Source organism: Leptopilina boulardi, unplaced genomic scaffold (assembly GCF_019393585.1).
Source record: "Leptopilina boulardi isolate dan_hultmark-lab unplaced genomic scaffold, ZJU_Lbou_2.1 LbouV2_137, whole genome shotgun sequence".
In the NCBI taxonomy this organism is placed as follows: Eukaryota; Metazoa; Arthropoda; class Insecta; order Hymenoptera; family Figitidae; genus Leptopilina; species Leptopilina boulardi.
Genome location: NW_026137682.1, coordinates 1539606 through 1566757, shown reverse-complemented (window position 1 = coordinate 1566757; position 27152 = coordinate 1539606). Strand labels below are relative to the sequence as shown.

Sequence of the window (27152 nt, the reverse complement as noted above, 5' to 3'; positions counted from 1 at the left end):
GTTATTTTCTTTTATTTGTCACTTTATTTAAAATATTATAATTTATGCAAAAATAAAATTAATCTAATTTATATTATAATTGATACGATATTCGAATATTTGATAAAAAAAAAAAATTTTTATCTCAAATTTCACTTTATATCATAAACAATGCAATCTTCATAATTAGCAAATAATGTAATTATTGCCTCTAATTATTAATACGACAATTTTATTACAGTTATAGTGATAAGAAGTATAGATATTACTTAAAATATTACTCTCCTATCATTATTAATTTCATTCATAATTTATCTTCAATTTTAATTCTATAAAATTTATTTAAAATTTCATAACTTACATTAATTAATTAAATTAATTAATAAAAACAAATTTAATTAAAGGTGAAATAATTTTCTATTTAATTTTTTGTAAATAGAATTTATTTTTCATAAATAATTTTTTCATAAAAAATATTGTGAATATTACATCATTTTTAACAAAAATAGCTCAATTTTGTGAATTTTTTTTTCTTTATTTTATTGCCTGCTAAAGGAGATTGGAATTCAGTGTCGTCCCTGAGGCCAGGTATATCTATCAGTCTAAAAACATCAGGCACAAACCCATACATGTCAACTGGAAGTAGTCTCGTTTTTTGAATCATCTCAGTGTGTCAGTCAGTGTTGTCTCTTCAAAAGATAAACTAAGGAGGTTTCAAAAATATGGCGCTTTTAATCAAAATTGCCCAATTAGAGGTGCGTTCAAAATTGTCAAGAATATTTTCAATTTGTTTAATTATTTTCAATTTAACTATTCTGTAAAGATTTACTCAATGTAAAAAGATCGATACACTGTATATAATGTAAAAAAAAAAAATATCATTCTCAAGCAAGAAAAAATTTATTTAAAAAACAAAATTTTTTTTAAATTCTCTTTTTCTTAACCTTTTATTCCATTTATATCGAAAAATATAATATTATTAAATTTTTAATTGAAAATATTGAAAATTTACTTAAATAATAATAAAAATTAATAATAAATAATTTTTTTTTAATACACAAAAGAATAACAATAAATGATAATTTGTTCCTTGAAGTTCAATTATAAAATTTTTATAAAGTATCAAACACAAGAAATTGGCTTTTTTAAAAAAAAAAATTGCAATATGAATATATGTTAATTTTTAAACTGTTATTTGATATTCATATATGTATTTTAATTCAGGGACGAGGGTTTTAAGATTTGATTAATCGCATCTCTTACAATCAGTATATAAAGATTTCAATCATCGTTTCATTCAAAGATCAAAAATACTTTCTCAAAAAATATTTTAATGAACACTTTGTTTTAAATAATCAAATAGATTAGTTTTAAAAAATAATTTTTTTTAAATTGAAATTTTCTTTTTTCTTCTTATTATATAAAAATACAATTTATTTTGATGAAAGAATTTCTTTTTTTAATCTGTGCAAAATATTCATTTTATGCAATTAAATGCACAAATTTAAATATTGTTTTTTAAATTGCAAATTTTTCGCAAAACTTTAAGTGTAACCTATATTTTGAAAATTCCTGAAAAAATAAATTCCTTTAAGCTTCTATATATTGTTAAATATTTTATTTTAAAATTCTTATCGCCCCTGGATATAATGTAAAAATATATTTTCGTTAAGCAATGTGATAAATCTCTGAATAATAATTATTATTATCTTTCGAGAAAAACCATTCGATACTTAGATGTACATATAAAAAATTTATATTACGCGCGTTATAATGTAATAGTACAAAATTGTGTAATTTAATTATTGAAGTAATCGATATTTTCTCGAATATTTATATATCATCAAAAACATATATATATTTAATAATAAGTGCATGAATAATTTCCGAAGTAATCCGAATATTATTGTTGAATTTTTATCATTGGCATATTATTTTTGTTTAAGAGGAAATTTTTCTTTTTGCGTAACATCAGTTTAGAGTAGAACAAACAAAACTGGTTCGATGGCTCTTGATTATACGCACAAATGGCAGTGCAAAAATAACTGCAAATGAGAAACAATCAATTTCTATTTAACGTTATTCAAATTAAATATATATATATATAGAAAGAATTTTTTTTTTTCATAATTTTTAAAGAATTTAAAAAAAAATTTGCAAGTGTGACTAAAAATGAAAAGTGTTCAGTTTTTAACCAATGGTTTACAAGTAAAAAAAAGTTTTTCGTTATATGTAATTTTATTTCATTATATTAATAAAATCAAAGTAAAAAATTATTGAATTTTTTTGGTACTAATTTAAAATTGACCTAATTTATTTTGAAGATATTAATCTAGTTAGACACTTCGAAAAAAAATTATTTGATTCAAATAATGCTTGACTATTATCAAATAAATATTTATTTGAACCAAATAAATTGTATTTGAACTATAATAATTTTTGTATTTGATACAAATAAAATTTAGTTGACAAAAAAATTATTTGGTTCATGGAAATATTTATTTGATAATAGAGAATAATTGATTATTTGACTCAAATAATTTTTTTTTTTTGCAATGAATTAATTTCGTCTTAAAATTTATAGCAAATTTTTGAAAAAATTTTTTTTTTACAGACGAGAATGTCAGCCAGAGCCTATGGATCTTCTGCTCCGGCTGTAAAAATGTTTATCGATGGACAATTCGTTGGTATGGCCTACTTTTTTTTCAAATCCAACATTCACTTTTTAAATAATTGACTCCTTTTTTAAATTATACTTCAAAAAATAAAAAAAATATTTTTAATGAAATTTTCTTCTTTTTTTTTATCAAACTTTTAGATTCAAAAAGCACAGAATTTACAGACGTTCACGATCCCGCCACAAATGAATTAATTTCCCGAACACCAAAATGCACGAAAGAAGAAATGGAAAGTGCAGTTGAAAGTGCAAAAAATGCCTATCACAAATGGAAAAATACCAGCGTTCTTACGAGGCAAACTTTAATGCTCAAATATCAAGCACTAATTCGAGAGCATTCGGTTAGCTTCCAATGCTACAATTTTTTAATTTTTTTTTTGATAATTAAATTTTCAATTAAAAAATTTTTGCACTGCAAAATTTTAGAATAAAATGATTTTTTTTTCTACAGAAAGAAATTGCTGCAAATTTGGTGAGAGAAAATGGTAAAACAATGGCCGACGCTGAAGGAGATGTTTTAAGAGGACTCCGTAAGTTAAAATAAATAATAAATTAATTTTTTCTTCTTATAGCTCAAAAATAATAAATTGAGAAAATTATTTATCTCTAATTACGCAAATTAATTAATTATTATTAATTAAGAATTTAATTTTTTTTCTTCTCTTCAAATGCAGAGGTTGTAGATGCGTGTACAGCAATTCCATCCCTTCTCTTGGGTGAATCAATGCAAAATATTGCAACTGATATGGATACAATTTCATATAAAGTTCCATTAGGTGTGACAGCATCAATTTGTCCATTCAATTTTCCAGCAATGATTCCACTTTGGTCGTTTCCAATTACAATTGCTTGTGGTAATGCAGCAATTTTAAAACCATCCGAAAGAGTACCAGGAGCGTCAATGATATTGGCGGATCTTTTCAACAAGGCCGGAGCACCAGCAGGACTTTTAAATATTATTCATGGACAACATCAATCGGTTGATTTTATTTGTCAACATCCGGATATTAAAGCCGTCTCCTTTGTTGGCTCTGATCAAGCAGTGAGTTTAATTCATGATTAAATAACAAACACTGAAAAAAATGTTGCCGAGAAATTCAACTACCATTGGGTAGTTGACTAGAAAGTAGTTAAAATAACTACTTTTTTAATTAATCTAATCATGTTGATGTAGTTAATGTAACTATTTTTTAAAAGTTAATAGTTGATTTTACGGAAATATGTAGTTAAAGTACAACTACAGGTTGGTAGTAAAATTAACTTTCTTAAGGTAGTAAAAACAAGTGGAATTGTAGTCAACTCAAAATTTGAAGAGTAGTAAATCCAACTACTATTCACCAGTTATATGAAATGTAGTAAAAGGAATTATTTTCTTTAATTAATATAACTGCTTTTTGAGTAGTCAATTTTTTATTAATTTCTATGATTTTATAGGCTTCAATAAAATTCTCGTTGTAGAATTAACAAGTCGTCTGTAATTAAAACTACTACTTTAAGTAGTAGATTTTTACTATTTTAATTAATTCGATAAACTTAAAGAAGATTTTTGATGTAGAATTTACAAATCGTTTCCAGTACTACACTACTACTTTAAGTAGTAGATTTTACTGCACTATGCAATTAAACAACTTATAATATAATTAAAAGATGAAAAATTTACAAGTCAAAACTTAAAAAGGATAGTTATAGCAACTAATAAAAGTAGTAAAGATGACTACTTTAAATAGTGAAACTACCAATTGGACAAGCAGAAAGTAGTCTTCGAGTAGTTTGCAGACTGTCGTAGCGAGCGTTAGGGTCGAGGGTTCAATTCCCGTCGGTTAGAAATTTTCTCTGTTAAGTATACATAATCGTTAGGGCATAAAATAAGTGTCAGTATAGGAGAGAGGATGAAAAAGTCAATTCTACTAAGGGGTCATCCATAAAGCATGTGATACATTTTTTCATAATTTTAACACCCCCTCCCCCTTGTGATGCTTTGTCCAATACCGATTAATATGGAGTGTGATATTTTGCTGACCCCCCCCTACCCCCTAAAGTATCACATGCTTTATGGATGACAACTAATTATAAATAAAAAATAATTTTATTTTCCTATTTTAAGTAGTAAAATCTACTATATAAAGTAGTAGTTTCAATTGCAAAAGATTTATTAATTCTACAAAAAAATGTTCTTAAAGCCTATTAAACCACTTGCAGTAGTAAAGTTTACTACTTGAAGTACCCGTGGAGAAGTTTCCCTACGTTTCCTTATCGAAAACTAAAATTTGGTAAGTTTCTGATAGGGAAAAATGCAGAATTCTGGTTAGGTCCTGACGTTTTTGGTGACGCTTGTTTTTCTCAAAAATAAGTTTTAATGGTTAATAGTGAGAAGAATAACAAGAACCCTACGATTGCCCTTTGAGAACTTTCAATTTAACTTTTATATAACTTTCAATTTTTGATTAATTATAATTTCAGGTTATATTACTATATTATTCTTTACAAAAAATATAATTAAACTGTAAAAAGAAAATTTGTAGTTTATATAATTCATTAGAAAATATAATGAATTTAAATTATTAAGAATGTGAAAATAATTTTAAATATATGTATAGCAATCAATTCGAAGATATTAAAAAATAAAAATGTCTTATTTAATGGTAAAATCTCCTTGAACTTTGAGAAATTATTTTGTATGATGTTTTTGTAATACAAAAATTATTTTATTAAACGTTAATATATTACCATATATTAACTATTTAAAATATTTTAATCCCAAAAATACAATTTTTTAAAAAAATTATTAATATACTCTGGCACATGATAACAAAACCTTTTACTATTTTTGAGTTGTCAAAATCTGCGCAGAATAAATTTATATGTGAAATCACAAAAACAAACAGAAGATGTTTTCCCGACAAAAATTGATTTTAATTAATCATATTATTCTATTTGCTGCTCTTTTTTTAAGGCCTACCCTTATAATGTTATTTTTGTTGGTTAACAAATATATATGACAGTCATAATTTTATAAATAAAAAATAGTATATATCAAAAAAAACATTAAGGTGAGATTTTTAATATTTTCTTGACGAAAACAATAAAATATTTTGTTTATAATTTTCTCTTTTACAAATTATTGATCGAAAAATTAAGTAAAATAGTTTTTATGCAAAAATATGTAAACATTTAAATAGAAATATTGTTCTTGTAGGGTTCTCACTATTGGGTACTATGAATCATTTTTATAAAAAATCAAGCGTCACAAGAAACCTCTGGGCCTAATCAGAAATCCGCATTTTTCCACTTAGAATCATATAACACGGTACCCTGGAACCAATCTCAACCCTCAACATTCTCCCTTTCAAAAATTCCTGTTGCAACTTGTTCGGGGTACCTCACTGAATATTTTCCAACAAGAAAAATCAAAATCCGTCGGGCGCTTTTTTTTTAATTTCAATTTTTGTGATTTTAGCGCCAAATTAAAAAAAACTGGTTTTTATAATTATTTAAAGTAAAATTCAACTTCACATGGTCAAATTTTGTTCAAGAAATTATACAAAATCATAATTCCGGTAGAAATTTTTCTGTAGAATCGAAATCTGACATTGGCTTTCGAATTTAAAGCAGAGGAATCCCAAAAAATCCGGAAAACTGTAAATATTCTAAACGCAATTTCACTGTCGTTTTTTTCAAGTTTTCTGTGTCTAAATTTTTTTTCTGTATTAAACACATACCCTAGATTTTGTTAACTTTTAAATTCAAAATTTTAATCACTGACAAAAAAATGTTCATTCTATAATATTTTGTTTTGTAAATTTGAAAATTTTTATAAAATTTGACAGACAATTTGGAAAAAACGACGCTACGATGAGATTGTTTTTAGAATATTTACAGTTTTCCGGATTTTCTGGGATTCCTCTGCTTTAAATTCGAAAGCCAATGTCAGATTTCGATTCTACAGAAAATTTTTTACCGTAATTATGATTTTGTATAATTTCTTGAACAAAATTTGACCATGTGAAGTTGAATTTTACTTTAAATAATTATAAAACCCAGTTTTTTTTTAATTTGGCGCTAAAATCACAAAAATTAAAATTAAAAAAAAAGCGCCCGACGGATTTTGATTTTTCTTGATGGAAAATATTCAGTGAGGTACCCCGAATAAGTTGCAACAGGAATTTTTGAAAGGGAGAATGTTGAGGGTTGAGATTGGTTCCAGGGTACCGTGATAAGTAATAGGGAAATAATACAAGGTCCTTACGATTTCCCTATTTAAGTTTCTCCTCGGGTAGTAGTTTCAATTGCAAAATATTTATTAAATGTACCAAAAAAATGTTCTTAAAGCCTATTGAACCACTTTAAGTAGTAAAATCTACTACTTACATCTTGAGTTGTTTTAAAATTTTTAAATTGAGTTAATACAATCACAAAATGTCATTCTACCAATTACATTTTTAATTGGTTTAACTATTTTTATATAGTTAATAGAACCGTTTAAATTTAGTTGAGGACCTATTATACTACTCAGAGTAGTTAAAAAGTAGTAAAAACTACTAGTTTTTTTTTCAGTGATATATTTGAGACAAAATTGTTTTTGTTATTGAATTGATAAATTTTGCCCCATATATATACCTATATATATATGAGGCATTTCATTTGAAAACGATCAGTCATGTCATAGATTTTTTTAATATTTCGTTTTTTTGTATTGTTTGGGGACTTAAATAAGTGTGCAAAATTTTAATTAAAAATCTTAAGTATTTTTCAAGTTATTTACATTAACAAATTTAAGACACTTTTTTTTCTTTTCAGTATAACTTTTTCATTTTTCTTTGTACAGAAAAATGTTTTAAATGTTTTTTCTTTAAAAATTATTGAATTTTAAAAAAATGATTTTTATTTTTAATATTTTATAATTTTTATATTATTTATTTAAAAAAAAAATTTTTTTATTAATGTTTAAACCTGTTATCGGGCTAATTTCGATCTAAAAAAAATCATGAATATTCTTCAATATTATACAAATCACATATTAAAATTTGGTGAATGCATTATTTTTTGTTCTCGAGAAAAAAATTTTTGAAATTTACCGTGCATGGCTCTAGCAGTCGCATCGGTCAGCGCTTGGGTTAGATCCCATGCTGCGCGCCGATAGAGCCATGCACGGTAAATTTCTTTTCACTATAACTTTTTCATTTTTCTTTGTACAGAAAAGTGTTTTAAATGTTTTTTCTTCAAAAATTATTGAATTTTAAGAAAATGATTTTTATTTTTAATATTTTATAATTTTTATATTATTTATTTAAAAAAAAATTTTTTTTATTAATGTTTAAACCTGTTATCGGGCTAATTTTGATCTAAAAAAAATCATGAATATTCTTTAATATTATACAAATTACATATTAAAATTTGGTGAATGCATTATGTTTTGTTCTCGAGAAAAATTTTTTTGAAATTTACCGTGCATGGCTCTATCGGCGCGCAGCATGGGATCTAACCCAAGCGCTGACCGATGCGACTGCTAGAGCCATGCACGGTAAATTTCAAAAATTTTTTTCTCGAGAACAAAAAATAATGCATTCACCAAATTTTAATATGTGATTTGTATAATATTGAAGAATATTCATGATTTTTTTTAGATCGAAATTAGCCCGATAACAGGTTTAAACATTAATAAAAAAATTTTTTTTTTAAATAAATAATATAAAAATTATAAAATATTAAAAATAAAAATCATTTTCTTAAAATTCAATAATTTTTAAAGAAAAAACATTTAAAGCATTTTTCTGTACAAAGAAAAATGAAAAAGTTATAGTGAAAAGAAAAAAAAGTGTCTTAAATTTGTTAATGTAAATAACTTGAAAAAAACTTAAGATTTTTAATTAAAATTTTGCACACTTATTTAAGTCCCCAAACAATACAAAAAAACGAAATATTAAAAAAATCTATGACATGACTGATCGTTTTCAAATGAAATGCCTCATATATGATTAATCGTAAATATTTTGTTTTTATATTTATAGGGAGAGTATATTTATAAGCAAGCGAACGCTCATGGAAAACGAGTCCAATGTAATATGGGAGCAAAAAATCATTGTGTAGTGATGCCGGATGCTAATAAAAATAAGACAATATCACAAATCGCAGGTGCAGCATTTGGTGCTGCTGGCCAACGTTGTATGGCACTATCCGTTGCAATTTTTGTTGGCAAGTCAGAAGAATGGATATCGGAATTGGTTGATGCTGCAAAAAGATTAAAGGTAAACGCAGGTCACATTCCGGGTGCGGATCTTGGTCCAGTTATTTCGCCACAATCCAAAAAGAGAATATGCGAACTCGTGGAATCTGGAGTTAAAGAAGGTGCAGGTCTACCACTCGATGGTAGAAATATTGTTGTGTCGGGCTTTGAAAATGGAAATTTCGTTGGACCCACTGTTCTCACAAATGTTAAGGTATAAAATATTTATATTCATTAAATTATAAATACAGTAATAAAAATAATTTTCGAATACTAAATTATAATACTAAATTTTTTTAAATCAAAGGAAATAATGTTAAATTTTTCTTTAGGCTTCTATGCGTTGTTACACTGAAGAAATATTTGGACCAGTTTTGGTTTGCATGAATGCAAATACTTTGGATGAGGCAATTAATATTATTAATGCAAGTAAATATGGAAATGGAACGGCAATTTTCACGACGAACGGTGCCACAGCGAGATCATACGTTAATAGAATTGAAGCTGGTCAAGTTGGTGTTAATGTTCCTATCCCTGTGCCATTGCCTATGTTTAGTTTCACTGGAAATAAAGGTTCTTTCCTTGGTGACAATCACTTCTATGGAAAATATGTAAGAATTTTTATATTATTACTTCATAAACAGTGAGAAAAAAAGATTTTCTCATTTTAAAATATTAATGATAACTTTAAATGATTATTATTTAATTTAATATTTAACAATATTATTAATACCGTGTTAAAATTTTTTAAATATTTCAAAAATTTATATACATAACTTTACTATACACAAGCTATAAAAAGATAGCTATAAAAAGAAATATTTGGCAATGCTTCAAAATTTATTTAGTTGAAAATTTTAAAAATATAACGCTGTTTAGTACATTTTTCCTAAATAGTAAATTTTTTTTAAAATAGAGGTTGATAATTATTTTCTTAAAGTGTATAAAATATCTTTAAAGGTAAAATTAATTTGAAAAATTTTTCTTTTTATTTTTTATAGGGTGTCAATTTTCATACTCAAACGAAAACTATTACACAATTATGGAGAAGTGGAGATGCAACTGACATTACCTCATCAACTGCAATGCCTACAATGCAATAGTATAATTTTAATTAAAAAAAAGAAGGAAAAAAAACCGAAGAGAATGAAAAATAGCTTTTTAAACAAATTTCTGGTTAGGTTACAATTAACATTACATTCTAGTTAAGCTAACCAGAATTCTGGTTAAATTAACTAGAATTCTAGTTGAAATAACCAAAATTCTGATTATTCCAACCAGAATTTTTTTCCAGTATACTTTACGTTTAACGGCTATATTATACAAAAAAAAGTCAACGAATTTAGTATTACAATCGTTATGCATAAATAGTTATATTTTTTCTTTCAAAGATAAAGGAGACAATAATTTTTCAATAGAGAATATATAAGAAAGTTAGCGTATGATAGTTGATTTATTTTTTTACATTATTTATGAAAATAAAAATTTACTGCTTTTTTTTTGTTATTATTTATTACTTTGTTTATATTTATGATAATATTTTGATTTCCATTTGAATATACAAGTAAATTTTCTTATATATTTTTTCATTAAAAAAAAAAAAAAAATTATTGATTCTTTCATATTGAAAAGCAGAAAACCAGAACTGCGCTAAAAATATAAATTCACACGAAATCTGCGAAGAAACAAATTTACAACGATGACTATTTATAAATTTTTAAATATATTCACATCAAGAAATTAACAAATTATCTACATTCACAAATTATGAAACAAAAGTTGATTAAGCATTTTTCTTTCATGAAAATGTACACTCATCATGCAATGTCTTCCATTATTTATAACAGTGGCAAATGTGGCAAAATGCCACATTAAAACAATTTATATTTGAGTCTAGTAATGAACAATAACTAAAAAAACAAGTTAATGTTTTTTAATTAAAATCTATTATAAAATACAAAAATTGAAAAAATAATGCAAATCTTTTTCAAAAATGTCAAAAGTATTTTTTAAAATTAAATTAGAATTAATTTGACATATATTAATAAGTGTTCTTTAATTAATTACAAATTTTGAATTTATATATAAATATAATTTATTATTAGACTCAAAATTTCTTGTTGAAAAAAAAAATCACAGTACAAAGATAAAGAGAATTACAGATACAAAATGTTTTTTATATACAAAATAATATACAATTTTAAAAGGCTGAGTTACATTTTTTTATATAAATATAGATAAATAATATTAAATATATGTAAGAAAAACACATGAAAAAAAATAGTTGTTAAAAATAAAAGAAGATGAAATATTTTAAGGAAGTAAAAAAAAAAAAACAAGAGAGAACATGAACATAATTGTTGAAATATGAAAAAAAAAATATTTTCATAAATAAATAAAAGAAAAAATAATTTGACAGCTAAATGAAGAGAAAAAGAACATAAAATATTTTTAAAATGTAATTAAACGATATTGTATATAAAAGTTATAAAAAGAATAAAAATAAAATATTTTTTAAACAATGTAAAAATAATTAAGGTAAATGTACACAATTACGGCATGTTAAGGCCCTTCCTGAGAATTTTATTTTTCTTATTTTATCAAGTAACTTAAAATTTAAGAAAACAATTGTATTGTAAAAATTAATCAATCATTTTCAATTTTTCATTTTATATATCTGTTCAAAAATTAAATTTATATTATTTTTTAATATTTTTTAAATCCTTTCAATTGTATGTAATTCCGTTTTAAAAATATTGTCATGTAACTAATTCCGTTCCAACTTGTCCATAATTGCGGCATATTCCAGGTTTTCACACATACTTATATATAAAATATCAATTTGTTTGATAATAATTATTCTTATAAGAATATTAATAACATAATCTTAAAATTAGTTTAAGATTGTGTTTAAAAGGGAATTTTTTACACAGATGTCAAATAAAATAATGTTTATTCAAATGATAATTTTTGTAATATTCAGTCATTATTTTTCTTCTTTGGTTACTCGCTTTGGTCATTAACTTGTTTTGAAATAATATTATAAATCATTAAACATGTATACTTTACGGTCATCAAATAATACTAGAGGATTCAGTTTTTTTAAAACATCTTGAGCATCGTAGATGAGGATATCGTCTCTATCAAGCCAGCGCCAGTTTGTCCCACTCATTTGATTAATTTTTAATTGATATTTTTTCACATTTTGCTTGAATTATTTTCGTGACAATACCTAATAATTCTTATAAAAAACGATACTTTTAAAAATTTGCCTCTTGAAATGATAATTAATAAGTTTAAAATTAAAGAATTGTGAACAAACTCTTTTTCCATTTTACTTAAACTTAAATACGGCGTATAGCACGGAATAATGAATGTATGTATAAAATGTTTTGAACCTAATTCCGTTCATATAATTTTAACAAAATATTTCAAATATGGTTAATAAAATACTAGTACGCAATTACCTCATTTGTTTATTTATAATTTTATTTTTTGTTAAAAAATGTAAACACATTTAATATTCTTATTAGATTCATTAAAATAAGTATAATATAAAACAATGTAATTCCCTATTTACGTGTTTCAAACGGAATAATGTACTTCGTGTGAGAAGAGCGAACATAATTCCGTCTATTTAAAAAAGTATTTTTATATAAAGAAAACTTTTAAAAATAATTCAGCAATAGAAAATATAATTTAAATAGATCATAATTAATCAACAAATTAAAAAATAAATTAAAAAATAAACACACTTCACTTTTAATATCCTTACGAAGATCACCTTCAGTCCTAGCTGTCACTTACAGTATATTGTATTGCACAAAGCTCAGTCGTCGACTGACTGACAAAAACTTTTATTTTCAATACATAAACAAAATAGATGTAATTAAAACACAGAATATTGATCTAATAAATAGCAAAGTTTGTGTTGCAATTTTTCACTTGTTGAAACATTTTATCAATTTCTTATTTCAATTAGTATAAAGAAATAGCACGTAATAACGTACTAGGCCGTAATTGTGTACGTTTACCTTAAAAAATTTTTTTATGTAAGAAACCAAATTGAAAATTATAATTTATTTAGAAAAAAATTGTTTTAGAATTTTATTTAAATTATATATACAAAAAGTAAACTTTATTCTAAACAAGAAAATCATTGACAAAAAAATTTATTTTACATATTTTTAATTGTATAATTAAATGTAAACAAAATTTCAAACAAAAAAAATATATATATATATATTATTTGAAAACAAGTTCATATCATAATAATATATGGAAAATTGGGGTGCGCATGCGAAGTAAATTTCACCCTTTAACACGCAACTGCGCGTTTTTCTAAGGCAACCCCTTAGGTTTTACTTGTCCCGGATTATTGCTCCGGTACAGCTTGCCCGGAAGAGGAAACGAGGGGAAAAAAAAAGTATATACAAATTATCGTCATCCTCAATTGTCACACAGACAAACACATACATACACACAAGTAAGTACTTGCAATAATATTCTTCATTCACTATAATGAACAAATTATTTCAATACGATCAATAAAACTAAGGTAGAAAATTATAATATTGAAAATTATTCTTCTTCCAACGTGAGAAACCGTTTTACCTTTAGTAATATAAATGTCAAACTACTTTAGTATCACAATATTGTTTTTACTTGAAAAACAAAAAAAAAAAAGAATTTAAAACAAAAATTTGATTTCTGCAAATAAAATATTAAATTATATTTTTTAAAAATATAAAAATAATATAAATTGAAAAGAGAAAACCTTTGAAAAATCGATTCTAAAGTTTCTCTCATGGGAGAATAATATCTAAGCTTTCAGCTCGATTGCATTTCGATTTTATTGCTTAATAATTAGTTTTGTTGATATATTTTTAAACGTTAAATTTGGGCGTGGAAAATATTTTCCTCTTAACATTTTTGTTTTTTTTTATTATTTTTCAACGTAAATAGTATGTTTGGCTTTTTGGCAAATTTTTTTCTTTCAATATGCAGTGAAAAAAAAAATTATTTGATTCAAATAATAATCGGTTACTTGACTATTATCAAATAAATATTTACTTGAACTAAATAATTTTTATTTGAATTAAATATAAACTGTATTTGAACTAATAGTTTCTGTATTTTAAACAAATACCATTTAATTGACTTAAATAAAAATTATTTGGTTCAAGTAACCGATTATTTGAATCAAATAAATTTTTTTTTTTCAGTGTGTAATAATAATAATAATAATCATTATTATAATAAATGTAATGTTAAAATTTTTTACTTTTACAATTGTAATTTATAAAAAAGTTATTATTATAACTTTATTTATTGTATTTATTATTATTAATTAATTTATTATTTATTATTTATTGCGTAACAATTGTAATTTGCAAAAAATAAATAAATAATAGGGCTTAAAAATAAATAAATAAAAAAAGAGGAAAAATTTTATAATATCAATGTAATGCAAACTTTCTAAAGTATAAATAAAAATAGCTATTGCTGTTAAAAATTTGTTTATTTAAATAATATATGAAAAACTACTGATTGCTGAGAGGAATTTTTTTTTTCACTATAAAGTATATAAAAAAAATGTGGTATCGCACTTTTAAAGAACTAATAAAAATTTTCGTTACGTGCCTCACGGGTTTTTTTTTTCTTATTCGTAAGAATTGAACTTGAGAAGTGCAATAAACGTAAGAGTAAAAAAGATGAAGTGCAAGAGGAGGTACTCGTGTAACTATCCAACCAACTTTTTTTCTGTTTGAGTGTGAAGAGTTGTTTTTTCCTCTCTCTTTCTCTCTCTCTCGCTCTCTCCTCTTTTGCACACTCATTCATGAAGGGTGGTTTGAAAATCAACTTGAGTTTTACGTTCACGTTGCTTTCCATCTCTTAGTGGCTGTGCGATGCAATGAAAAGAGGAGTCTCTCAAAATTACACGGCGTGAATTCGTTAATTAAAGTCTATGTCAATCTTTTTTTTTTTTTTTTTTTTTTCCTCATCCATAGAGAAAAAAAAAATAATAAAAAACTAACCGCAAATGAATTCTTATGTCTGCGCGGATATTTTGCACATTTAAATTCTTTTATATTCATATTTAAATTCCAACAATTTCATACTAATTTAGCACATTTTTATGGTTTTAATCTTTTTTTTTTTTTTTAAATGCGAAAATTTTCAACGAAACCAAATGCAAAAAAAAAATCATTCATTATTTTAATATTTCCACTTTACATCAAAATATGTATTCTGTTTTATATTTTATTATTTTTGTTGTAAATACTTTTGTTTTACTGATATTTACTTTTTTTTATTGTTTTGTATAATTACTAATTTTTTAAAACTCATAATTTTTTTATTGTTATTACTTTTTTTTGAAATTATTTTTGTTCATTTTTTATTATTTTATAAACAAAATATTTTTTTAATTACTTTTGTTGTTCTATTGATATTTTTGTTTGTTTCTAAATTCAAGTTTAATTTTTTATTTTCTTTAGTTATATGTTGATAATAAAATTTGAAATATATTTTCAGAAATAAAAGGATATATAAAGTGAGACTATAAATTACTATCACTGTGAAAGTAAAAAGTGCATTAAATTGAGTTTATGATTTAAAAAATCGTTTTTCGTCAAGTCTTTTTTTAAAAATATCTATTCCAAATATCCTTGATATCTCAAATATTCTGAAAAAAAGTGCAAATGCTCTTTTTATGACAAGTAAGATATTAAAGTATATACATGACTCTCAATATATTATATGAAACTCAAACTCAAATAGAAAATCTTCTCAAAAATTCACCTTTCTTTCTCTCGTTAAATTTTTGTTTTTGTTTTTCTTTTTTTCAAAACTTGAATGAGTTTCTTTGAAAAAAAGCTTAAAAAGTTGCAAATTTTCATCTGTCGATAGCGAAAAGTATATAGGCAAATCATTGGCAAAGTGCGGGTCGTGTCTCTTTACATTTACTTTAGTTGAAACTTGAAGAAAACTCTTTTTGAGTTTTTACTTTTTAAAGCAGTTTCAAGATTGTGAACTTCTTCAGTTATTGAGGGCTTAGAATGTCTTTAGCTTTGCCTCAACTGTATAAATTTCAAAGAGTGTATTATTCTCAAATAAGCTGATTTGTAAACTCTTACTTTGACTTATTAAAATACTTCACAGAAAATTTCATTTATTTCATTTATACAGTGTGCTTAACAATCGAAAATTTAATTCATTTTCCAAATGCGCCTGATCAGCCGTGAAATTGGTAAATGAATTATACATATATATATAATAAAGTAGTAGCATCAATATTCACATGTTGATTTTGAATTACATTTAATTAATTATTCGATATATATATATATATTTTGTAATTATTTTATAATTAATTGAAAAAATTATTATACAATATAATTTAATTTGTTTATGTATATATCAATTTTAATTCCACTTTTGTACTATATTAAATAACAATTAGAAATTACTCTCTAAAGAATTAATGAGAATTCGTTCACTAATTTAAATTTTAATGAAGTAAATTACCAAAAGGAAATAATATATATATATATTAATGGGTGATTCTACAAACGAGGAAATTATGAGCGGTCAAGCTTATTTTGTATATTAATTTTGAAAAAAATAATTTTTTTTTTTAATGAAAATTGTAAATCTAAATGATTTCTATTGTGGCATGTCCCGCAGTGTAATTGACAGTTCATATTGTGAAAAAATATTATTTTTCAAGTGTTTGGCGAAAAATTCATACTGGATTAGTAATTTTGAATAGTTGTAATTATGACATTACTCTATACCTTATTTATAAAATATCTTCTTCAATTTTGTACCTGGATTTTGTTATCATTCGTCTGGCAGTTGAAAACACGTTAAAATTATTAAAAATCAACATTCTATTGAAGTTACAGTTCGTTATTGTTAATTACTTAAACTAAACTAAATGTGATACCACGCGCGTTTTATTTAATTTGTTATTCTATTAACCAAGATTTCTCAATTTGTGATCAAGATTGCGTTGTGACCAGACAAATTCTCATTCGTCTGGCATCAATTTTTTTGAAAAAAATATTATTTTTAGGTCTTTTTATAGGCTTATATATTGCAAATTTGAATTCTATATCGTATAGAATTGCTTATTTTTTTATTTAATGTTGTTTCTACCTTTAAAAAAAAAAAAACTGCCAAATTCTCATTCGTCTGGTTCTCATTCGTCTGGCACTTTTGAGACAGGATATACATTAAGTACTAAAAAAAACAGCGTAAAACTAATAATTTTTTAACTTTTTTCGATTTTCTTGACTTAAAATAATCCTCACTAAATTTTTAAGATATTGCTAAACTCCAATCTTTAATTTTCATTTTGTATATATAATTATATTAATATAAATAAACAAATAAAAAGTACTTTTTTCCTGTGAATCGTATGAATATCACAATAAAATCGAAATATTTTTTATTATTACACACTTAAAGTACTCCTACAGATTTGTGATTTGTAATAAATTAGGTTCTAGTAGAACACACGTAATTTGTTATAAACAAATTATATAAACAAATAACTAGTTAAACCGATACCTTTTAATGATCCTTGTAAAATTCTTTACTTGGGGGTCAGTTTTTCAAAATTCAAAATGGCGGACGACTTTTGAAAAACTTAATATACTTGTCTGAAAATAATTACTCGGGGGTTTTCGGGGTCGCTGATTACGAATCAGAGGTCAGTTTTTCAAAATTCGAAATGGCGGACAACTTTTGAAAAAACTTATTATATTCGTCTGAAGTAAGTAGTTTCCAGTGATTTTAAATATTTGTCCGCCATATTGGATCCGCCATTTTGAATTTTAAAAAAACTGACCTCGGATTCGTAATCAGCGACCCCAAAAACCCCCGAGTAGAGAGTTTCAAGCAAATCCAAACGATTTAAAAAAAAAAATTCCGCCATATTGGATCCGCCATTTTGAATTTTGAAAAACTGACCTCGGATTCGTAATCAGCGACCCCGAAAACCCCCGAGTAATAAATTTTGTATAAATTCATCCATTATTTTTTGTGTTAATGTGAATTTTCTATACACGATCTTAATTTCCTGGATAAATTGTTTTAAAACAACCATAACTTTTGTAATTTTTAATATTTTGTCTGGCCACTTTTTAGATATCTTTTTTAGTGTCATTAACTTGAAGTTAAAGTACTTTTCAGACCTTAAATGAGAAAAAAATGTTGTGTCCATATTTTCTTCATTTGATAATTAATTTTTTTTTATATCCGCTTTTTTTTAGATATAAACAAGATGTACAAAACAGTTCGCAAGGGAGATGCAAGTCTTCAGTATACAATACTTCCTCAGACGGATCAATTTACTTCGAGTGGACTGCCACAGCAATCGGTTCGAAAAAGTAAATTGAAAGTGGCAAAATACACCATTTTCTTGATCCTATTCATCCTCTCATGCATTGTCACACCGTTCTTAATTAATCAAAATGAAAGGAACATTTTTTTCAATAGTATGTTATCAGTGGGAAGGACCTCACATCAAAATCACATTAGAAATTCAACAACAATAACAACAACAACAACAACAGCATCGTCAAATAATGATCTTTCATACGATGAGGCAAATACAAATCGAGAAATGAGTTTAATTGTTTCAAAAATTTTTTCCAAATTGGATGCTTCTAGAGAAAGAAATTCCATTGAAGAATCTTCCACTCAATCGGAGAATTCTCGAAGTATCATCGATAGACAAGATCCCGATCTCTCAATATCTGGTAAATTATTTCTTTTAGCAAAAAAAAGAAACTATTGGAAAAAATTTGATATATAATATACGAGGGGCTGTTCACTGAAAATCCAATTGAACAATATTGGAGAATTCATTAAAGATTTTTAGGACTCGTACGTATTCGGCTTCGGATTCGAATGGAATCGCACGGACTCGTTGATATTCACAGTATTTTCACAAATTCCTTCTTTGCGCTGCTTCGTGTTGCAGACTAGATAATAATAATAATAATAATAATAATAATAATAATAATAATAATAATTATAATCGGCTGCCGCCGAATTCGCTCGTATTTCTCCGTAACCATTCGTGACTCGCAACAATTCTTACTGCATGACTTAGGATTTTACTGTAATCGACGAGATTTGTTGGATTCGCATAGTATTCGACAAATTCGAACGTCCTTTTCAGTAATCGCCGGTAATCTCCACTTAAAATACAATTTATTCAGAATCAAGAAATTTATATTTTCTTATGTTAATTGATGAATATTCGGAAGATACCTAGTATATTCTCTACATTACAAATCGGGTATTTGAGAGTGAACAGCCCCTCGATAATATAAAAAAATTTTTGTTTTTTCTAGAGATAAATGTAGTGTCAAATCGACCACCACCGATTCCCACGACAACATTCACGACAAATTTTCGAAAAAGTTTATATTCCACGATGCCATTGACATCGTCATCAATTGTGTCGTTGTCATCGATTTCATCAATGTCATCACCGGCACCAATTTCATCACTAAGTTCATCGACCTTTGCATCATCATCATTAGAATTAAAATCATCAATAGTGACGGGAATGCCATTCAAACCAAAAATGCCAAGAGTGACATTAAAATTACGTGAAAATGAAACGATACCACAAATGTATATGAAAGCTGGAATTGCATCTTATAAAAAGGGAAATATCACGACCAGTGTTTTAGCGCGTGGATTAAGTTTAGAGGGTTTGATTTTCAAAACTCCAGAGGGGACAATTAAACCATGGCCACAAAAATGGCCCTTTGAATGGTTGCCATCCGATCCACGGTGGAAGGTGAGTTATTCAATATTTTTCTTCATTTCAATCATAACACAGGCAAACAAAAAATAAAAAGTGGTTTGGCCGAAACACTACACTAGTCTATTCCCATATAATTTTTTCTCGCTGAATCCGAATCCGAAGTCAGAATTGTTAGATTGGTTTTTATTTTTGAGATAAACTCAAAAAACTCCTCAGAAAGAAAAATAAAATCAAAAAAAGTGAACAAAATTTTTAAATGACACTGAGCTAGTGTAATTCCATGTATATTTTTTGCCACTGAATCCGAATTCAAAGTCAGAATTGTTAGATTCGCTCAAAGTTTTGAGATAATTGCAAAAAACTTTAAATCAGTTTTTTGGAATTATCTTTAAAATTTGAGCCAATCTGGCAATTCTGACTTCGAATTCGGATTCAGCAGAAAAAAATACAAAGAAATCACTGCAAAAAGAAGTATCTTATTATAAGACACATTGGAAACAAGTTACCAAAAGTATCTTCCTATCTATCTTATATCTTAAGAAACGCATTTTAAGATGTTTTTGATAACTTAGAAGCAATTTGTAAAAAACATCTTAAAAAGGCGACCAAAACATCTTAAAATAAATAATAATAATTAATAATAATAATAATAATAATAATAATAATAATAATAATAATAATAATAATAATAATTAAACATCAAGATACTTTTTTTTGCAGTGAATACACTATTGTAGTGTTTCGGCAAAAAGAATTATCTGTGCCCGTACTCTCTAAATCTGAATTAGTAAAAAATTAACTAATTCATTTAGTAAATTAAATTTTAACTAATGAATTAGTTATTTTTGGAAGTTTTACTAATAAAATAGTAAAAAATTAGTATATTTGAACATTACTAATTTAAAATAGTAATCAAATTAACTAATTCTAAATACTAAATGAATTAGTCAGTTGAACGTAACCTCTATTATTTTCATGACGTATGTCATCTTCCATGGGTTTTTTTTAAAAATATTTTTTTGTTTTTTTTAGTATTATGTGATACTATAGCTTGTACTATGTTCAAAATATTTTGTTTGGTGCTTTAAATATTACTTTTGAAATTATTTATATTTTCCTAAACTAACCGTTAAAATTTTTTTATTAATTTTATTTCACCAAAAGTAACTATGTATGTGTATCTAAACTGTCTTTAAGTAAATTAATAAATTACTATAAAGTGAAAATTTTAATAAAATCTTTACTCAAAAAAAATCGGAAATAATATATCAAATGAACCACCAGAACGTAAAAAATTTTATATGAATTTTGCCAATATTATGCAATTTAACCCATGAAAACTGACTTAAAAATAAAATATTTTTTATACAATCATGAAGAAACTACATGTGAAAAATTTTATCTTTGAAACTCGACTTTTCAAATTTAAAATTTTAGTATGAATAAGTTGATAAATTTTTATTGATTATTTACGATTTGGCGTTAAAATTGTATAATAACTAATGAATTAGTAAACAATTAGTAGTTTTAACTAATCAATTAGTAATTTGCGCCCCCGGGAGCCGCATTAAAAAGTTACTAATTGAATTAGTTAAACCAAAATAACTATTTGAATTAGTAAGTTTTTACTAATTATTAGTGACTCACTTTTTGCTTTTTGAATTAGTAAGATTCTACTATTAATTAGTTATTTTTATCTAATTCAGATTTAAAGAGTAATTCAGGATTTTTATCAGTTTTTGGCGATTAGCTCAAAGAAATTTTTTTTGCCGAAACACTACGATAGTGCATTTTCATGTATTTTTTCACGCTGAATCCGAATTCAAAGTCAAAATTGATAGATTGGCTAAAATTTTAAAGATAATTCCAAAAAATTGATTTTGAGTTTTTTGTTACTTGAGTTTTTTGCAATTATCTCAAAAATTTGAGCGAAACTAACAATTCTGACTGAATTTGGATTCAGCGGCAAAAAATACATGGGATTACACTATCGCAGTGACATTTAAAATTTTTTTAACTTTTTAATTTTATTTTTATTTCTGAGCAGTTTTTTGAGTTTATTTCAAAAATAAAAACCAATCTGACAATTCTGACTTCGGATTCAGATTCAGCGGGAAAAAAATACATGGAAATAGACTAATGTAGTGTCTCGGCCAAACAGTTTTTTTTGTGTGTCTGTGTAATTATACAAATATTTTTAGTTATAATCCACAAGAAATAGAAATTAAAAACATGTTATTGATGTGATTTTACATGTAAATATTCTCCGCAGGTTTTCCCGCGCAAAATATTTGATAGATTGAGCTAAAATTTTTTTTGGATGAACTCAAAAATAGTTTACATCCAGAGAAATATTTTATTGTCGTTTATTTGAAGCAAATAAAAATATATTTGTCTCAGGGCCTAATAACTTTTTATTTGTTTTAAATAATAAAAAAATTCATATGCAATTTTTTATAAGAATTAATTTTTTTTTTTGTTTTTGTAAAACTGAAATTAGTTTTTATTTAATATTTTGTATGTAATGAAGACCTAAATATTATTAGTTTGCATTACGACTTGAACGTCTTTATGTATTTTATTTTCACATTAAAATTTAAAACATAACCTATAATTTTTTGCTTCTAAGGTCCCTTTCTTCAGATCGCTTCATTAACGTGCCTATTATAAAACAATATTATTTAGTAATTTAATTATATTTAAAATGAATTATTTGTAAAATTCAATTATTGTAAAATGATTCAACATTTTTGTATGCAATTATTTTATAAACTCAATTATTATGTGCCTGAAGTTCTGAACGTTTCTGATGAACAAAATCATTTTTTTTTTAAAATACTACAGCAATGAAAAATAAAAAAGTACATTAAATATTTAAAAAATTATTAAATTTATCATTGTATATAACGAAAGTAATATTTTATAATACAATTTGAAGTTAAAAAAGTAGCATATATAAATTTTTCGTTCATTTCAACATACAGTACTCAGGCACATCAATTATTTTCAAAATTCAATTACCCTACTTTTATTTTTATCGATGAATTTTTTGAAGAAATTAAAGAAATTCTGGTATTAAAATACCAAAAACCGATGTACCTGAAGTTCTGAACGCTTAAATAAACAAAATCATTTTTTTTTCGTAAATAATTTTTTTTTAAATTACTATTAAAAATATTATTTTTTACGAATTTTAAAGTAATTTTGTGTTAGAAAATTTAATTCTTCAAAAAAATTCTCTTCATTTAGGTAAATACCAGTTTTTTTTTTTTTTGAATTTCAACAGCTTTCAAAAAATAAAACAAACAAATTTTACTTTTTATATTTTTCACGTTAAAAACTGATTTTTAGTAAAAATAAAAATTATATGTCAATTATCAAATTTTCTTACATTAAAAAATTCATTTAAAAAAAAAGGGAATTTTTTTTTCTTAAACTTCAATTACATTTTTATCATAATTTTTAAAAATAAAAACGAACAAAAATTATTTTTAGAGCCCTTCAGTCTCTTAAAAGCCATTAAAAGATGTTAAAACAGATTTATCAGTTTGAATTAGAATCTGACATAAATATTGATCACGGTGCAGTATAAAGGTTCTGATCGATAGACAAAGCGTGTTGGTGAATCTAAAAGCAGAACAGACGCGGTATTTGCCGCTCTTTCAATGTTCTTTTTTTTCAATTAGCGTTCCTCATTATTTTTGTCAAAAAAATAAGGAAAACTAAAATCTTAATTTTAGAAACCTTAAGAACCTTCTTTGACCTACTATTAATGAAAAAAACCAATTTAAAAAAAAAAATGTTTGACAAACTTTCTTTTACATTATCACATTTAAATGTGGTAAAAATTTAAGAACCTTTTGTAATGCTTGAAAACGAGATATGGCGTATAGTCCCAAGTATAAGAGTTAAAATTCATACCTGAATAATTCAATTTTTAGAATTTATAGAAAGATTCTGAAATTTTTATGAATTAATATACATAAATAATAAAAATTTTCTCCAAATAACAAATTTATTTATTATTAATTATCTTTAATAAAAATAATAACTATTTATTATTTCAGGGCACAGGATTTACTCTTCCGATGTTTAACATAATTTTAGGCATTTTTGGAGGTTTACTTGGACTACTTTGTACGTCATCTTTGGTTTTTTTATTTTCATTACGATTATCGCGAAGAAAACGACCAACAAATATTGAGGAACCAGAAATTGAAGGACCTGAGGATAAATCAACACTTTTGGGAACAGAAAATCAAGAGAGAACTAGTGATCGAGAGTAAGCACAATATATGTCATTTTTTTCTCACTTAAAATTAAAATCATTATATATCATCATCACAAAAAGACTTCATTGTTTTTTATAAAAACAATAGAAAAGAAAATCAAATTCACATCTAATACTGGACAGAGAAAATATTTTCAAAAACACATTTTCTATTTCAGTTATATATATATATATTATTTTGCTTCCTCATTGAAGGAAATAGAAGTTTTTTGTTTTCTTCGAAATTATATATATATGCTAAAGAAAATTTTGACTTTATAAATTATAAAATAATGAAATTTGAAATTTTATCAGTGACCTATGACTATAAAAAATTCTGGATGTTACTTGTTCTGAAATATCATCAGTGTGTATATATATATATTTATATATAATTTGAAATTATTGTATATCAATAATGCTAGGGCAACCGAATTGCTTATTTTCGATCTTTCTTATACGAAGACTCAGCAGAATGCTGATTAGAAAACGAAAAATTCTGATTGTATTGGAAAAAGTAGTTCGCTTTTTATTTGTACAACATGAATCCTAATACGTGCTTGGAATTATTTATAATGTTATTTTAAAAATATATCAATTGAAAAGTTCGTATTTCCTTTATATATATATAAAATCTTCATAATTTCAAAATTTTTTTTCCTTTTTTTTTTGTCTATAGATATTTATTTCTCCAAACAGAAAATTTAAAAAAAATTGAACTTTTAGAAATTTCAAATAATTTATTTTTCATTTTCAAATCGTTTGTTTTTGAATGATTTTTTTTTAAACAATATAGAAAAATTGCAATTTTCAAAATTATAAATTATTTCTAAATTAAAAAATATAATTTTCAAAATGTACAATATTGAAGTATTTTAAAGTTATAACTTTAAAATTGTCATTGTTACTGTTTTGAAATTTTTAACTTTTAAAAATAAACTTTTTTTCTTTGAAGCAACATAAAAGACTTAAATATACTCAAATAGTATGCAATGCGGTTTTAATAATGATAATTTAAATTAAAAATGTTTTTAAAAAAATTTGAATTAATTGCATATTATAATATATAATATACTTAATTCAAATTATTTGATTGAACATCCGGAGGTGGTAGTTAAGAAACAATAATAATGACTGGAATTGATGAATAATAATTAGTATCAAAATCTATTTTTTTAAACCTTCGGATAGTCATAAAATAAATTGTTTATAACACTTGTAGTTAATATCAAGATCCTTTGAAATTGATATACAAATATGTATAGGATTTGCAATTGAATTTTTGCAAATTGATTTTACAATTTTTATTTTATTTAACATAGAAAAAAAACGATTATATACATTCACAAGCAACGCAAAAATTTTTAATTATATGAAAGTATTAAAAAACAAAAAAGAAAAAAAAACATAAAATTACATACAAAACATAAAAATTAAGAATTTTAGAAACAATTATGTTCTTTGTTAATTTTTTATAATTTTATATATATATATGCAACGCACAGCATTTTCCGAAATATACAGACATATTGTTCATTTTCCTATACCAACTTTAAAATTTTAAACGTGTATTTTTACTTGGTATAGCTTTTCGAGATATATTATATACATAATACGTATAGGTATATATTTAAATTTTTTTAATAAGTATCTAGGAAATTGCAAATGAAAGTGAGAATGACTTTTTTTTCATTTTTTTTTACAACTTATTAATTTGACGAATTATTATATAAATCCATGAATCAGTTAATTAATTGACAAATCAGTCAACTACACCCAAAGAAATGTTTTATTTGAACTAAATAGAATATATTTGAATTAGATAAACGTATATTTGTCTCACAGCCTAGCCTATTTATTATTTGGCGTAAATAAAATTTTTTACATTTAAATTTAAATCAAATAAAAATTTATTTGAATTAAAATTAAAATTTAAATTACTTTTGGACTCAATTTTGTAATTTTAATTCGAAAAATAAATTATATTTTATGTTATCATCGATTGAGACATTAAAATTTTTTCACGAATATTGCATTTTAGTTTTTTTGTTATTTCTTAGTAGATTTTGTTAATGATATTTGCAATTTTTCATCTAAAATTATTTTTTTTTATATTATACTAAAAACAGATATATGAAAAATTTTCATTAGTTTAAAAATGAAAAAATTTAATGTCTTGATCGGTGACGTCGAAATGTGTAACACACTCTTAACAAATAATCAGAAAGGACTTGAAAAGTTATTTCACAAAATAATAATAGTTTCTAGTAAATATATAGCGGAGTGTAAGAAAATGAACGAAAGTTGGTACTTTCAAACGTTTCAAGCTTTCGTATTATGATAAATAAGTCAAGTACATATATAATTAATACACAGCTTAAGTATTTAATTATATATAATATATACAATTAAGATCTAAAAAGAACTGCTTTTTAAAGCTATTTCACTTTGTGGAAAAAATATATAATGTTAAAATTAATGAGCCAAAAATTTTGAACGTTCATATGAACGAAATTTTTTTTGCAACTTCTTTAAGTACGAATTTTATTACAAAATATTGTTTAAAAAATATCTAAAAAGATGTTATTAATTTAATAATTGTTTAATTATTAAAATATTTAAAAAATTTAAAATATTTCGTTTATATGAACGTTCAAAACTTTTGGCTCATTAAAATTTAAAAAAAAAAAAGAAAAAAGATTTTCCCAAAGTGGCAACATCTTTTGTTGCAAACTTCATTTTCAAAATAAAATAAAAATATATCATATAATTTGATACAAAATCAATATACAAGAATACGAATCGAAAATAAAAAAAAAAATTATAAAATAATTTTGATTCCTATTCTTGTTGGCTCGAATTTGTTATCAAATCTTGTTGAAAATAATTTACAGAGTTGTCTATTCCTTATTATAAGCATTGCCAGTTTTCTATTTAAAAAAAAATTGTTAAATTTTGTACCCCAAAAAAAAAAAATGATAAATTGTTTTTTAGACCTACTTTAAATTCCAAATGAATTGCAATGTAATTTATTAAATTTATATAAATAAAAATATTTATTAGCAATTATATTAATAACTGCGTGTAACTTAAAAAAACATTTACATTATAATATATAATAATACAGGACCGACGCTAGCTGCATTTAAAAAAAATATATTATTTACGAAAAGTGACATTATATTATATAACAATAAATACATAATTTCTG

At 24.3% G+C, this 27152-nt stretch overlaps 2 protein-coding genes and 1 long non-coding RNA gene across 3 annotated transcripts in view; 2 read left to right on the top strand and 1 right to left on the bottom strand.

The window, feature by feature from the left end:
* The window catches only part of LOC127291505 (uncharacterized), a 64627-nt gene that overhangs the window by 10330 nt on the left and 27145 nt on the right, over positions 1 to 27152 (bottom strand). The gene's annotated exons all lie outside the window — the stretch shown is intronic.
* Positions 578 to 11090, top strand: LOC127291501 (probable methylmalonate-semialdehyde dehydrogenase [acylating], mitochondrial). The gene is made up of 8 exons (XM_051320684.1): positions 578 to 734; positions 2594 to 2666; positions 2798 to 2997; positions 3108 to 3186; positions 3331 to 3698; positions 8665 to 9093; positions 9212 to 9490; positions 9881 to 11090. Exons 1-8 carry the CDS (start codon positions 702 to 704, stop codon positions 9980 to 9982), a joined length of 1563 nt encoding a protein of 520 aa, XP_051176641.1. The 5' UTR covers positions 578 to 701; the 3' UTR covers positions 9983 to 11090.
* LOC127291502 (uncharacterized) lies at positions 13217 to 24139 on the top strand. The gene is made up of 4 exons (XM_051320685.1): positions 13217 to 13365; positions 18161 to 18649; positions 19250 to 19704; positions 23739 to 24139. Exons 2-4 carry the CDS (start codon positions 18172 to 18174, stop codon positions 23955 to 23957), a joined length of 1152 nt encoding a protein of 383 aa, XP_051176642.1. The 5' UTR covers positions 13217 to 13365; positions 18161 to 18171; the 3' UTR covers positions 23958 to 24139.

Coding starts and splice junctions, on each gene's coding strand:
- LOC127291501 (XM_051320684.1), top strand. CDS start 702: ATGGCGCTTTTAATCAAAATTGCCCAATTAGAG. Junction 3,699..8,664: donor TTGTTGGCTCTGATCAAGCA/GTGAGTTTAATT, acceptor TTATATTTATAG/GGAGAGTATATTTATAAGCA. Junction 9,094..9,211: donor CTGTTCTCACAAATGTTAAG/GTATAAAATATT, acceptor ATTTTTCTTTAG/GCTTCTATGCGTTGTTACAC.
- LOC127291502 (XM_051320685.1), top strand. CDS start 18,172: ATGTACAAAACAGTTCGCAAGGGAGATGCAAGTCTTCAGTATACAATA. Junction 18,650..19,249: donor TCCCGATCTCTCAATATCTG/GTAAATTATTTC, acceptor TGTTTTTTCTAG/AGATAAATGTAGTGTCAAAT. Junction 19,705..23,738: donor CATCCGATCCACGGTGGAAG/GTGAGTTATTCA, acceptor TTATTATTTCAG/GGCACAGGATTTACTCTTCC.